The 14,522-nt window shown below is 40.9% G+C and overlaps 1 protein-coding gene across 5 annotated transcripts in view; it reads right to left on the bottom strand.

The window, feature by feature from the left end:
- PEX5L (peroxisomal biogenesis factor 5 like) overlaps positions 1 to 14,522 on the bottom strand; it is a 218,511-nt gene that overhangs the window by 52,877 nt on the left and 151,112 nt on the right. For all 5 annotated transcript variants that reach the window (XM_045903320.1, XM_045903323.1, XM_045903322.1 and 2 more), the window contains one exon: positions 9,744 to 9,839. In XM_045903320.1, coding sequence (XP_045759276.1) covers positions 9,744 to 9,839 — 96 coding nt within the window. The remainder of the gene's footprint in view (positions 1 to 9,743; positions 9,840 to 14,522) is intronic.

The raw sequence follows: 14,522 nt of genomic DNA, 5'->3' as shown, positions 1-14,522 counted from the left end.
AATCAACTGGCAATAATAATATTCAACATTACAGGATTTTTTTTTAAAGATTTTATTTATTTGACAGAGAGAGAGACACAGTGAGAGAGGGAACACAAGCAGGGGGAGTGGGAGAGGGAGAAGCAGACTACCCGCTAAGCAAGGAACCCGATGTGGGGCTTGATCCCAGGACCCTGGGACCATGACCTGAGCCAAAGGCAGAAGCTTAATGACTGAGCCACCCAGGTGCCCCAACATTACAGGATGTTTTATAGAATACTGATGATTGGTTTATATGGGGCAGCATTGTTATTCAAGAAATGGGCTTTTGAATATTCCAGAGAAATAGAATTACATTATTCTTCTTAGGGAAAAAAGTTCTTAGGAAGTTATTTAATGACTGCCCCTAAAAGTAAAAGAAATCCAGAAGACAGAAAGAGAGGGAGGGAGAGGGAGGAAAGGAGGGAGAGAAACAGACAGAGAGACAAAGGCAGAGAGACAGAGAGAGAGAAGAGGAAGAGGTGTTCTAATTTTCCTACAAATATCAGAACTGGAAGGTTCCCGTAGCAGAGACTGCTAGCTGTCAGTCAAAACACCCTCTCCTTTCTTCTGTGGTGATAGAACTGTGGCCATTTCCTAGCCTCCCTTGCAGTTTGGGGAATGAGAGGTGGTGGTGTTGTAATGTGTCTGACTCAGCTCCAGCTAATGGAATGTGAGCAGATGAGATCTGGGCTGGAGCTTTTAGGAAGGTGGGCCTGCCTCCTCCAAAGTCTCTTTGGGGTGGAGCAAGAAGACACTTGCAACTTGGCTTTGACCATACAGATGAGGATAACACCCTAAGGAACTGGGGAGAAACAAGCTGCAAGGAACCTGGGTCTCTGAATGATGGCGTGGAGCAGAGCTGCCTGCTAGTTTGGCACTTTAATTTTTAACAGAAGAAATAAGCTATTTTGTTTGTGCAATTGCATTTTGGGGAATATTTTACAGCTATTAGTATTACCCTAACTAATACTGGACTGCACAATCATCAATCCCAGTATTTCTTAAACTTAAGTCATTTGATCATAACTACAATCTGATTAGGCAGACGCCTAATCAACTGAGCCACTTCCATATTCTATCATTTCCATATTCTATCATTACTTACTTAATATATCTTGTAATTGATACAGTTCTTTTACTTAAATAGGCCAAGTCTACTCTAGCCTTGCCTAAATTATGTCCATGAAATCATCACTTTGAAGTTCTAGTTATATTTTTCTAATATATATTAAGATAAATGCACAATTATTAAAATGCTCATCCATTTTCCACCTAATTTTATAGACCAAGTACATAAAACCTCAGTATAATTCAAACCTCTCATTTTACTGATGAGAAAGCTGAGGCCGAAATGGTAAGATATTGGCATGATTAGAACCAAGACCCATGTCCAATTTGAGACTTTTCACACATACATTATTATGCTTCCTCACCTTTTTCATGTAAGTTTAACATGTGATTCCTGGGTACAGAGCCTTCCAACAAATTGTTTAAATTACTTTCAACTGTAGTCTCACTGATCTTTAGAGAATCTCTTTGAGGAGGAAGGGATAAAATTATTGTCCTTATCTTGTAAATGCTCAGAGCACAGAGCAGTCTATAACCGCTCAAGGCTGGCTCAGATGGAGTTTCTATCTTTTCATGTTCACTTTCTTCTGCATTATTTTGCTCAGTAATGTTGATGAGATCATGTCCAGAATGCAGATCCTATATTTCTCTGATCTGAAGTTAGGAGAATTTATCCAAGCTACTTTTTGGGTCTGGAGCTTGTCTACAAATATAATGGTCTAGAAGATCAATCTGGGTATAACTGAAGTTTTGTTAGAATGTGTCAAGTCAAAGATTTTATTAGTTTAGTATTTACACAGTGTATATCAAGGAACAGTGAAAGAATATGGTAACTATCCATAGCACTAATTTTAAAAAATTAGAGCCAGACTCAAAATAACTCTCTTCCTTTAAATAGATCATCTACCCATAAATTTATTTAAGACCATCTTACACCTCTTTATATTTTCATCTATATCACCTATGAGGGTTTATCACAAGCCACTCTGCAATAATTCTTATGTATGCTTTATATTGTTTTGGAATCAACTTTTGTTTGTTTAAAATGAAAGGAAATTGAATCAGTATGAGAAAACAGGAACTTTGGCCAATTTCCCAATGCACAGTATACTAAGTTTGCAGAATACATCTAATCTCTATGTAATCTATCTAGTTCGACATGGGAAGCTTGTTAGCTAACATGACATCATAAGCGTTAGGAAATCTGTATCCTTGCAGTTAATCTCAAGATTCCTTCAATGTTGTCCAAACATGCTTTCAGATATTTTCAAAAGAGTATCTCTTCTCTGGATACCGAATCTAAGTCAGAATGATTTAAGTAGTGTCTGACCCATTAATCTCTTCTACAGACTTCAAAGAGCTGACACTGTCCTACAAAGCAAAAGGAGGTACGAGGGTGTGCTAGAGGCAGGTCATCTTCATGTGGAAGGGCCCCCAAGTCAGCAATGTCTTACATAATTTTATGTTAATAAAAACAGTTTGAGAACGGTCTCCAATTTCCTTCAATCATTTACTATTTCGGAGGTGCCTATCAGATCTATGGTACATACACACAGATTAACTTCAGGTGAAAACAAAACTATACGGAAAGACCTTTTTTGCTTACATCACTAGAACTGGATTTAGCTGTTGAGTTGTTTTGAATATGGCATCTCCTAGTTAAACTTAGCAGAGAGATAGAATGAGGAGTACTAGTTAGCATTAAAGTCTTTTACTATTCATGTTCTTAAACAGTAATTACCAATTTGCCTATAATTTATCATAAAGGACTCCTGGAAGAAAGTTAGTCCAAAGCCTGAAGAGAAATTATCTTGAGGGCTGTGTCCTTTGTGATAGGATGTAGAAATGGAAAAATGTGGCTTGTCATAAAGGGAGGTCCACAGACTGTGAAGAAGAAAAGGCAAGACCCTGACCAGAACCTTGGTGAAGGGATGAGTATGTCCCTAAGGAATGTGGACTGTCACAAAAAGGTCTTTGTTCATACTCCTCTGGTGATTGGGGAAGATAAGTGGAGGACTGGTAAAAAATGGGAGGACTGGTAGAAATGGGAGGAGGTGGTCTGCACCAGACTCTGAAAGACTACATTCTAGGGTGAATGAATACCTTCTCTCTATGCTACAAGGGTAATCCTTCCATTTTTGAAGAACCAAAATGCATTGGGGATGGAGATGAGGCAAAGAGTAAGGAATAGAACAGGGCTTGGAGGAGTAGGACAATGCAATAATTATCTATCCCCTTAGCAAATTACCCCAACACATAGCAACTTTAAAAAAACCAAACATTTACTACACCATACAGTTTCTGAGGGTCAGGAATTTGGGAATAGCTTAGCTGGGTGATTCTTACTTGGGGTCTCTCCTGAAGTTGGAATTAAGCTGCTGGCTGGGCCTGCAGTCATTCCAAGGCTTAATGGAGTTTGCAGGGGACCCACTTACAAGATGGCTCACATACATGGCTGTTGACAGGAGGCCTCAGGTCCTCATTGGCTGTTGGTAGAATGCGTGGTTCCTCACCTGCTAAGGGTTCTCATGACATGGCAGCTGGATTTCCTCCAGAACAAGTGAGCCATGAGAGAGAGAGAGAACAAGGAAGAGGCCCCAGTGCCTTTTATGACCTAATCTTTAAAGTTACACACCATGACTTCCACTTATTCTGTTTATTTTATTTTTTTTAAAGATTTATTTATTAGAGAGAGAGAGAGGGAGAGAGATGGAGAATGCATGAGTGCACAGGGGGAAGGGGCAGAGGGAGAGGGAAAGAGAAACTTAAGCAGACTCTGTGCTGAGTGCAGAGCCGGAGTGCGGCTCGATCTCACAACCCTGAGATCATGACCTGAGCCAAAACCAAGAGTCGGACGCTCAACTGACTGCACCACCCAGGCGCCCCCACTTTATTCTATTTATTAAAGGTGAATCACTAAGCCCAGTCCACACTCAAGGGGAGGAGAACTAAGCTCCATATTTTGAAGGGAATATCAAAGAATTTGTGGACGTTTTAAACTATCACAAGCAATAGCACAGCCTCACTTGTGAGGCTCAACGGGAAGAGAATCAGGGTCTGGGGATAAACCAGAGCTCTAGAATTTGGAGGTTTTGGTAGAATTTAATAGACTCAATTAGCCAAAAGGATTTAAAATTATACTTCCTGCTCTTTTTCTTGCTTCTGACCACTGTACTTCCCTTTATCTATGCATCTTCATTCAGATATTTCATTATTCTTTTTCAAGATTTGCTCACAAGAAGATCTCCCGTAGGGTGTAAGTAGAGCTGTGAAAACACTGGTTAAAATACACACCACAAGCATTATAATAGTATTGGAGCCAAGTGAAACATGACTTTGGTTTCAGGGACACAAGTTCATCTTCTTTCTGTTAGTTAAGTTTGTGATATTTCTTAAGCACCCATTAAAGAAGAGATGTTCGCGGAATAGATGCATTGGAGGAACCAGTTCCTACTTTGTCCCTTTATTTATCCAGCAAACATTTGTGGGGCTTGCTCTGCACCAGACTCTGAAAAGTGCTGAGAGCACAAAGAAGGATGCGACACGGTCCTGCCTGTGAAGAGGTCAAAGTCTAGTGTGGAGATGGCGTGTAAACCCACAGTAACCGTGACACGTGATAAGCTCTACTTGTGTGATTCCCGGAGCTGTGTGCATATACCTGTGATTCTTCTAGCTCTTTAAGGGCAGAGGCTGTCTTATTCAATTTTCTATTCCTAGCATCCAGCCCATAGAAAGAGCCTAAACATGTCTGTTAAATTTGTTGCTAAATCCAGTTAATCTGAAGGCTGAGGCAGCTAGCAAGACTGACTAACTAAATACAATAATACTACCAGATGCTGGCTCTTCCCTGCCTTGCTAACAGCGATAAAGGATGTATTTTTCGAATGTGGTTGCAGGTGTGCTGACTGCCCACGTGACCTTCTCTCTCCTCCGTAGATGCAACAGAGTTCTCTCTAGGGACCTCCATTCCTGGGAGGTAGCTTCAGGCCTCACTGAGCTCCCAGGGCTCCTTCCCTGCTTCCCACTTCTGAGACTCTTTGTGCATCCTTCCTAGGGAACTGCTGTAGCTGACAAGAGCATTTAGGATGCTGGCTAGAAAGAAAATCCAAGAGGAAGCACAGAGTAAGCTCCTTTCCCTTTTTGTTCAGGGGAGATTTTTTTTTTAAAGCCTAGAATGGGAAAATTTGGTTATTTGTCCTAAAACTACAATATTTTGAGCAGAGATGAATTTTCTGTGATTTTTTCAATAAAATGTAAGATATAGAGGCAAAAGCCTCCCCCCCTACAAATCCTCACTACATCTAATAGTTCCACTTGAGCCTGAGCAATGTCAGCCTTTGTACGTTAACAGGTTCCCAGCTCAGTGGAGCTATGCAATAAACGTGCATGCGGCATTAGTTGTCTTTTCTCTCGTAGAAGAGACTGTATTTTAGGGCATTTTAGCACAAACAGTTGAATTGTGTATTGTCAGGGATTATGTAGTATATATAGAAACTAGTTCATGCCATGTAAAATATAAAACATGTGCAGTATTACTCTGTGGCAAGGACTGGTGGGTGCCACCTGTATTGTTCTAAATATGTCCCACTGACTGATGTTGAGACCAAGACAACCACAGAGGACATCTCTGCATAGCCCCTGGCAGAAATCCGTATGCCGCAGACAGAACTGCTTCCATCAACCAGGAACATGTAAATACTAAATGATATTAGGAGGTGATACGGCACTTTATATGCAACAACAGACAGAAAGAAGTGCTGCCCACATTAGGTGATTAACAATCAGCCAGCCAGCCATTAATTGCACAAATATTTACTGAATACTCAAAGGTACCAGATATTGTTCTAGATATTGGGGTATAGTGGTAAATAAGAGACAAAGCCCTCTTTCTTAGGGAAGTTACATTTTAAAGTAAAAAGACAACAAACAGACAAAAACAAACAGGAAAAGACCCAGAGATAAATATAAGGATGAAAGAACTCTAGGTGCTCTGACGGCAACTAGGTGGTCAGGTTCGGCTTTTCCGGAGCAGTGGCACTCAAGCTAAAATTTGGATGACAGGAAGGAACCTGCCACGTGAAGATCTGGGGGAAGCGTGTCCCTGTAGAAGACAGAGCAGGGACAGTGGGCAAGGAGGTTGTCCTGGGAGAGGATGAGAGAGAATCGCAATGCCGCTGGGGCTCATGAGGGGACTGAAGAGGAGAAGGAGTTGGAAATGGGACCAGGTGTCAGGTCAAGAGGCAGGATGATGACCAAAAAATAAAATAGGACTTAAAATGGAATAAAATGTGAGATAGAAGGAATACTGGAATCAGATGATATAAAAATATAAGCGAGAGGCTTTGGAAAAACTCGCCATGCTCCAGGCATGATTTTCATCTGCGTCTCACTAGTGTTTAGAACCATCTCTAATGAGGCCAATCTGCAGCACCCTTCTTTACTTGTTTTGAAATGAAGAATGAGGCACTTTGAGTTCTTTTAAGAATTTTATATCCCACTACAGTGTCTATTTTACCACTTTCTCCTTGATTACCAACATAACACATGTTTATGATGGAACATTTGGAAACTACAGATAAGCTAATGGAAGAAATAAGACCACTCCAAAGCCAGCCAGCTGATATACGTACTGTCAACATTTGGGCACAGATTTTCTTTATACTTAATGTAGGGCAGTGATTCAGAACAGGGGCTCTGCAGTCCGGCTGAAAATCATGGCTTTGAAACTTGCTAAATGAGTGCTACTCATTTTTCAATCAATCTTAATTGCTTATAAAATGCCACATAACTGAAATCGCTTTAAGCCTCAGTCTTCTTATCTGCAAAATGGGAATAGTAATGTTACCTTCTTCACAGGACTACTATGAGGATTAAATAAGATCATCCATATAATGCTCCTGATTGGTACACCGTATGTATTTTTAATATTTTTAATAATTTTAGGTACTGTGCCATTATCATTTTATAAAGTTGGGACCATACTGTGAGACTGTCAGTAAATATATTCTTATTCCAATCATCCCTAGACATTTTTATGTAATCTTAAATATTTTTCCATAATGTAGTTTTTAATGGTTATATAGCATTTTCTTAGATATAATTCAGCTAATTCTCTATTATGGGACATGGGCTATTTCCACATTTTCACTATTTAAAAAAATATTGTAAACTTCCCTGATTATTTCTCTAGGATAAATTGTAAGGAGTGACTTATAAAGGTGTACTTGGGTGCATTTCATCCTATCTTCCACTGGGAATTAGATTATACCTTTGGATAAGAATAATGTTGGGAAGTAAATAGTCCACAAACATGTGCAGTTTTGTAGGTCTGATTTCCCATCAGCTTAGTGAAATACACGCCTTTACCCCCTGCCTTTTTTCTCCGCATCTGTTCCTACCTTCGGGTTAGGAACATCCTCCTTCATTCCCTAAGGAAGCTTCTCAGTTCCAGGCTTGCCGATGAGCCAGTTTGCTTACAATTTTCTGATCTGCTGAGAATTCTGTACTTCCTATTCATTTCACTTGAAGCCATAAACTCAAAGGGTTTTAGTATATTAGAAATGCAAGCCCCTCATCTTACAGATGAGGAAACTAAAGTAGACGGAGCAAGTGGTTTGTCCAAGCTGGTCCTCGGATCCATGCTATTAGACAGCTAGGCGGGGCTGGCTCATTTTGTTGTCTCTAGTACCTGGTGTGGCAGTCAGCACGTGCAGACGGCCCGTATTGTTTGCTGAATGAATGACTACTTGAAGTAACTTACAGCCTCCAAGGATTCTAAGCTGGGAAGGACCACAGAAGTGTGGAAGCTGAAGCCTTTATTGGTTAATGAAATGTATGTCATGATGTAGCTATGAGTGATAAGTTGGGACAACAAATCAGTCTCTCAATTCCCAGGAGAGACAAGGAGATGCCAAGAGAAGGCAAGGCCTTTGTGGGGTCAGGTGGGCACCATGTAGAGAAGGGATTAAACTAATTCTGCCTTGTTCCAGAGGGAGCAAAGCCAAGACTAAGGAAAACTGGAAGTTGCTGGTAGGCCAATTTTAGCATAATATAGGGAAGAACTTTTTAATAGTTAGGACTGTCCAAAATGGAAGCAGGTTTTCTTGAAAAGAGGTTGCCACTAATTTGAAGTATTCAAGTAGAAACCAGGGTAGGTTTGAATAAATAATTTATCAAGTATGTTTGAAAAGAAAACACATTTTATTTGATATGCCTGGTTGGGATAGATGACTTCTAAGGGCTCCACCAAAACGAAGATTAAATGATTTTATGAATATATGTATACACACACATACACACACAAAGATAAATGAATAATTTTTTCCTTGTTGATACGTTACTTTGTAATTAAGTCTTCTGAGATTGAACCCATTGTGTTTCTGGGACCAGATAAATTCTAATGTCTTTACTGATTCAAGATTCTAGGATTCTAAATCATCTCTATTTAGTGATAATTCAGTGTGCTACACATAGTAGGAGTTCAAAAGATGAATTTAAGTTAGCTTTGAAGTCTGGAAAAATCTACATTTAAGATAAATTCAGTTACAGGTTCCATGTAGTTGAACAAGCTGATTGAACTCAGCTGGTCTCAATCAAATATGTCAGTTGATTACATTCAAGAACACTAATGCAATAATTTTTTTAAACTACAAAAGGATAAAATTAAAAGAAGAAATTTGGGCAGATTGTATTGTGATGAGATAAAGCTGTTCTCTTACTGGATTGCTGAATGATATGAAATTATGGCTAGAATAATTTCTAGAATATAAAGAACCCTTTTAATATGAAACTGCAAATATGACTTAATTGCACTTCAAGTAGGGATCTACTGAAAGACCACTCACAGTATAATAATTTTATCCAAATCCTAGTGGTAAGACAGCCACATAAATGAACCGTATCACAGGAATACTTTCAATCTTCAAGATTTCATATCAGCGATAGAACTGGAGGTCTTAACAAGCTCATACTTGGGTTTGGTGAAAAGCTCCACTTCTTAAGTAGCAATCTAGCAAAGCTTTGAGGAGTATGATAGATGGCATCTGTGATGTACTCTTTGTGGTTCCAACCATGCATGGATCTTTTTAGAAGGCTAAATAAGGAAATTAATGTTCAAATTAAGTATCTCATTTGATTTATCAACATTGTCATTGTTTTGGACACTGTTAACTGTAAAAATGTATGGCTCAAGTTAGGATGAGCTATCTGTTGGCTAGAATATCTCAGCCATGCTTTTTATCCCACTCAGGAAAATGCATATTTCAGGAGCAGCATGACCTTCTGGGTTTCAGGTGTTATGCTGGATGCTAGAGAGAGAAAAATGTCAGGCATGAACGTTGGCCTCACACAGGCATAGCAAATGCATAGCATGGGTTCATCATGGAACCCGGACGAGGCTCAGATCTTTCTGACCCAGGATTCCAGACAGATTGCAAATCCATCACAGAATTGGCATAGGATTTAACATCTATTAATCACCCCTGGAGGCAAGTCAAAAGTTCTCTCGTGACAAATCTCATTCTAACAATCATTATCATGGTTATTTCATGTCTATAAAGTAAGACTCATTTCATATGTTATCCTGCGGAAGTCTCCGTTGTTGAATTCCACTTCCAGAAACATGAAACAGGAAAATAATTAAAAAAAAAAGTTACCTCCACTGCTGCTTTTGCCCTTTCAAATTCTTCTTCTAAGGAGTGGTTTCTGGAAAGTAATGCACTTCCCCAGCGCTGTTCTTTGGTCAGTCGAGCCTGAAATAAACCGAACACATGGTGTTATACTACCGGAATCACAGAACACAAAAATCCAAATATTTTTCCCTTTCTCATATTTCCCTAGAGTTCAAGAAGCATCTGCAAAGGATGTTATTTTTGGAGTACTTTGCAAGCATGATGTTCAAACTGGGATGGTGCCAAAATGTGTGTGAGCATGCAAGCATGATTCTTCCAAGAGTGTGTCTCAGCCCCAGTCATGTTCAAACCAAAACCCAGGCCCAGCCTCCCAAAGAGCTTACTTTAGTTGCTCATGGTTCCAGGCATTGATATTTTAGTGAGTTCCCCCCTAGAGGATTCTACTGTGCAGCTAAGATGGAGAATCTCCATTCCAAGCCTCGACCTGGGAACTGATACTCAAGCTTCCAGCTTGTTAGGAGGACTAAGCTCAGGTCAAACTGCAAGCTGCAGAGTTGGGAGGCGGCTGCTAGGCCCTTTCCTTATATACACAGCAGATCCTCATGCTGAATTCTCTTTCCTTTTCTTCCCTCCATTAGCACACATCTGTCTCATGTCCTGTCTCCTCAGGACATTGTGCTGCTAAATAGTAGTCGCTTAGATAAACTCATGTTTGATGACGCCGACTGGTTTGTCACAATCCACAGGCAACCTGATATACATCTTAACTTAAGCTAAATGCAAATATTCCAGAAGGCCAGTCCTACCAAGAGTCTGCTGGAATTTAAAAAAAAATGTTATTCATTTTTAATTTCACAAACACTTAATGCATTCTTTTTGAAAAAAACGTAATCATGGAAGATAAGGGGTAAACCTCTAGAACTTCTCCTTTTCAGTTGCGTATATATTTACGTACCCTAGATAGTAATATGTTTCAAAAATTTTTGACACATAAATGGTGTGCTATTCTATAGCTTACTTTTCTCCATTCAACAATATATCTTGGAGAGGGTCCACAGTTAGTTTTTATAGATCCTCCTCATTCTTTCCCAGGGATTTCCTAGTAAGTATATACTGTAGTTGGTTCAGACCTCTCTCTGTGAGCAGTCGTGGTGTTTGTGATTTTTCTCCATATAATTGCTTCTTTTCTTGCCTATCTTTTTGCTACACCGTGTGATCCAAGAGGGTCGGATTTTGTCCGGTAACTTTTGTTCTCCCCTGTACCTCGCCCAGGGCCTGACAGGTGATGTGTGCCCTAAGGATGTCTCTAGACTGTAGGATGAGAGATTGCACTGATAAGGCAGCCAGACCTTGGGGAGCAGGAAGAGGGAGGCTTGTGCAGTGAAGCCCCCCTCTGCCTTTTTATCGCCTTTTATCCATGTGTTAGATTGCTCTCCTTTAGGGATGCTCAACCTCGGCTTCTGTGGGAATTACTTGAGCAGGCCTGAGCCCCACTCTAGACCAGTTAAAGAATCTCTGGAGGTAGGGCCTGGGCATTAAATGTTTGCAAAGCTCTTTTGGGGGCGCCTGGGTGGCTCAGATGGTTAAGCGTCTGCCTTCAGCTCAGGTCATGATCTCCAGGTCCTGGGATCGAGTCTGGAGTCAGACTCCCAGCTCAGCAGGGAGTCTGCTTCTCCCTCTGCCTGCCACTCCCCCTGCTTGTGCTCTCTCTCTCTCTCTCCCCCTCATATAAATAAATAAAATTAAAAAAAAAAAGAAAAGCTCTTTTGGTGATTTTGAAAAGCAGCCATGTTTGAAAACCACTGTTCTATAGCAAAACTTTGGCCTTCACTCAGCACTTACCATCTATACAGCTCAGCTGCTTTTCATTTTTCTCTCCATCATCACTGGTCCTCAAGAGGACCCCCAGCCCCTTATATACCAGGGCTCACTACATGCCAGATGCTGTTACAAGTCCTTTAGAGACTATGTCACTTTGTCTTTTCAACAAGCTGTGAAGTAGGTATTACCATCAAGTCCGTGACGTCGAGGCACAGAGAGCTAGTTAACTTGCTGAACACCACACAGCTAGTCAGTGGTAGGGCTGATGCTTCTGGGCCGTATTCATAACCACTGCACTATACTGTCTCTCATAGGAGGCTATGCTCCACTGGCCATTTCGGGAAGATGCAAAATCTAGAAAAGCTGTCTCTCAGAGGTTCATGCATGGTTGAGGGCGTCAACCAAGAAGCCCTCAAGAATATTGTGGGCTGAAAACAATAAGGAAGTAATTGTTATGAACCCTTCTGAACATAAATAACAGACTGTGTTTTGCATTAATGAACAAGGAAGGTTAATTTATCGAAAGATTAATTTATGTTTCCTCCTCCTTGATGTATTCACTGCTGTATCCCTGGTATGTCCTATAAATAGTAGCTGCTCCATAAACAGTAAATATTTGTTGAAAATATGCTGTTGGGGAATATATGAATTGATGAATTAAAGGTCTTTCTCTTCCCTCCCAGAAAGTAGCTATGTGTTCTCAGTCAAGGTTTCTTGGTTAGCCCACGAGGCTAACGAGAGTTTATAGGAAATTGAGAGGGGACTTGTTTTTTTGTCCTGTCCTGGAGCAGCAGAGGTCTGTGTTAGCAAAGCCCTACTGTCCTGGTTCTGGGGATGGGGACTGGCTGCATTCCCCATGCAACCATTAAGGGGTGCATGGGGAATGCAGCCATGCGTTAATGGGGTGCCTAGTAAGGAGCTAGGCCTGTTAGCAGCCCAGGCGTAAGGCTTCTGGAGTTGTGTCTGCGGTCAGAAGAGGAAGAGGGTGATGAGGACGCGTCCAGCTCTGCACAGGCATCAGTGCCTCCCTCTCAGGTGGGCCAGGCTCAATGGCTACCATGAACAGACATCATCTCTTATTCTCTGGGCCCCGTGAAAGCTACTGTTTTCTCCCAACCCAGATAACTGAGGTGGGGCAGGGGAGAGGGAGCTACAAAAACATAAGTGAGATTGACTATCACAGGTTCCTGAGATTAGGGTATGGACATAACTTTTTGGCGGGCCACTATTCATCTCGCTACAACCCTCATCTGACACTCTTGGGCCACAATATATTTCATTAACAAATATACAGGTGAAGATGGGGGGTCTGGGTAGCTCAGGGTCCTGGGACCGAGTCCCGTGTTGGGCTCCCTGCTCAGCGGGGAGTCTGCTTTTCCCTCTGCCTTTGCCCCTCCTCCCTGCTCATGCTCTCTCTCAAATAAATAAATAAAATCTTTAAAAAAGAAAAGGGGCAGATGGTTTACAACCTTTCAAAATTGATAAGTTGTTAGGATGTTATAGCCTGGTAGAGATGTTAACCCCAAAGGCATTATGATCTTATTGTCTTGTAGAAATTAACCAATCCGGGGCACCTGGGTGGCTCAGTCGTTAAGCATCTGCCTTCGGCTCGGGTCATGATCCCAGGGTCCTGGGATTGAGTCCCACATCGGGCTCCCTGCTCAGTGGGGAGCCTGCTTCTCCCTTTCTCGCTCCCCCTGTTTGTGTTCCCTCTCTTGCTGTGTCTCTCCCTGTCAAATAAATAAATAAAATCTTAAAAAAAAAAAGAAATGAACCAATCCTGTATCAAACTTGGCAAACTTATTTTGGCATTTCTTTCCCAGCCAACTCCATAAATCTCTGTTCCTTTACTTTGGAACTAGCTCTTTTGTCTTCCTGCTGGTTCCCTCATTATTTATTTGTTTGTTTGTTTGTTTATTTATTTATTTTTAAATTTTTTTATTTATTCATGAGAGACAGAGAGGCAGAGGGAGAAGCAGGCTCCCAAGAAGCAGGGAGCCTGATGCGGGATTCGATCCCAGGACTCTGGGATCATGACCTGAGCTGAAGGCAGACACTTAACCATCTGAGCCACCCAGGCACCCTGCTGGTTCCCTCATTAATGAAATAAATTTTAAAAATGTGGACATATGCTAAGAAATGAACTGTGCATTTATATAATAATGTCATAAATGACCCATGAATGGCATGGGAAGAAAGAGAAAGCACTAATATTTTTGTCCCAAGGCACCTCCTTTTATTAGAGGCACTTTTCACCAGTGAAATACGACCTGTCTCTCCTGTGAAGCCTGACCTAACAGAACTCCATTACTGTCACTGGCTTCCCTTCATCAATGTTTCACGACCCAAGTGGGTTATGAATCACAGGATGCAAAGGGCACCATATATCAGGAAGAAGAGGCAAAAATCTCTCTCAGGATTCGACACTTAACAGTAATATTCTCTTTGCCACTTAAAACACCAAGTGTAAATAGAACCTTACTGTGCAAATGAACTTTTATTTCGGTGGAACAATTACTATTTAGGTAAGTGCTATTTCCCACACTGTTAGAAAGGCCTTAAGTTATTACTAAGTGTTGTCTACCTCACATTTGAAAGCCATTTATTTTGTCCAGGGAAGCTAAGATAAATGTTATAAAATATAGGAACACACTGAATGTAAACAAAGGCAGTTTCCAAGCCAAGAGTAACAGGCAACTGAAAAGATTCTGAAACTTTTCAGCAACTTAGTAGCACACCCAGACATACTGGTTTAGGATTGAGGATGAAGTACAGATTGTAACACATAGTAAAGAACAGACTTCCTTTCAGCCAAGACTTTTTTCTTTTTTTAACATCTAATTTCGTTGTAAGCGAAGACTGGCATACGGGAGAACATATATAAGCAATGCTGGTGAACTATATGGCTTCATACTTAACTAGAGGAGTGGTAAGCAAGACAATTAGAGCCATACATCTGAGTCGCAGCTGTTTTGGATCGCA

This window comes from Mirounga angustirostris, unplaced genomic scaffold (genome assembly GCF_029215605.1).
Source record: "Mirounga angustirostris isolate CCGP_5_RB_7025 unplaced genomic scaffold, mMirAng1.0.hap1 SCAF_1, whole genome shotgun sequence".
NCBI lineage: Eukaryota > Metazoa > Chordata > Mammalia > Carnivora > Phocidae > Mirounga > Mirounga angustirostris.
This window is presented reverse-complemented; position numbering and strand designations above follow the sequence as displayed.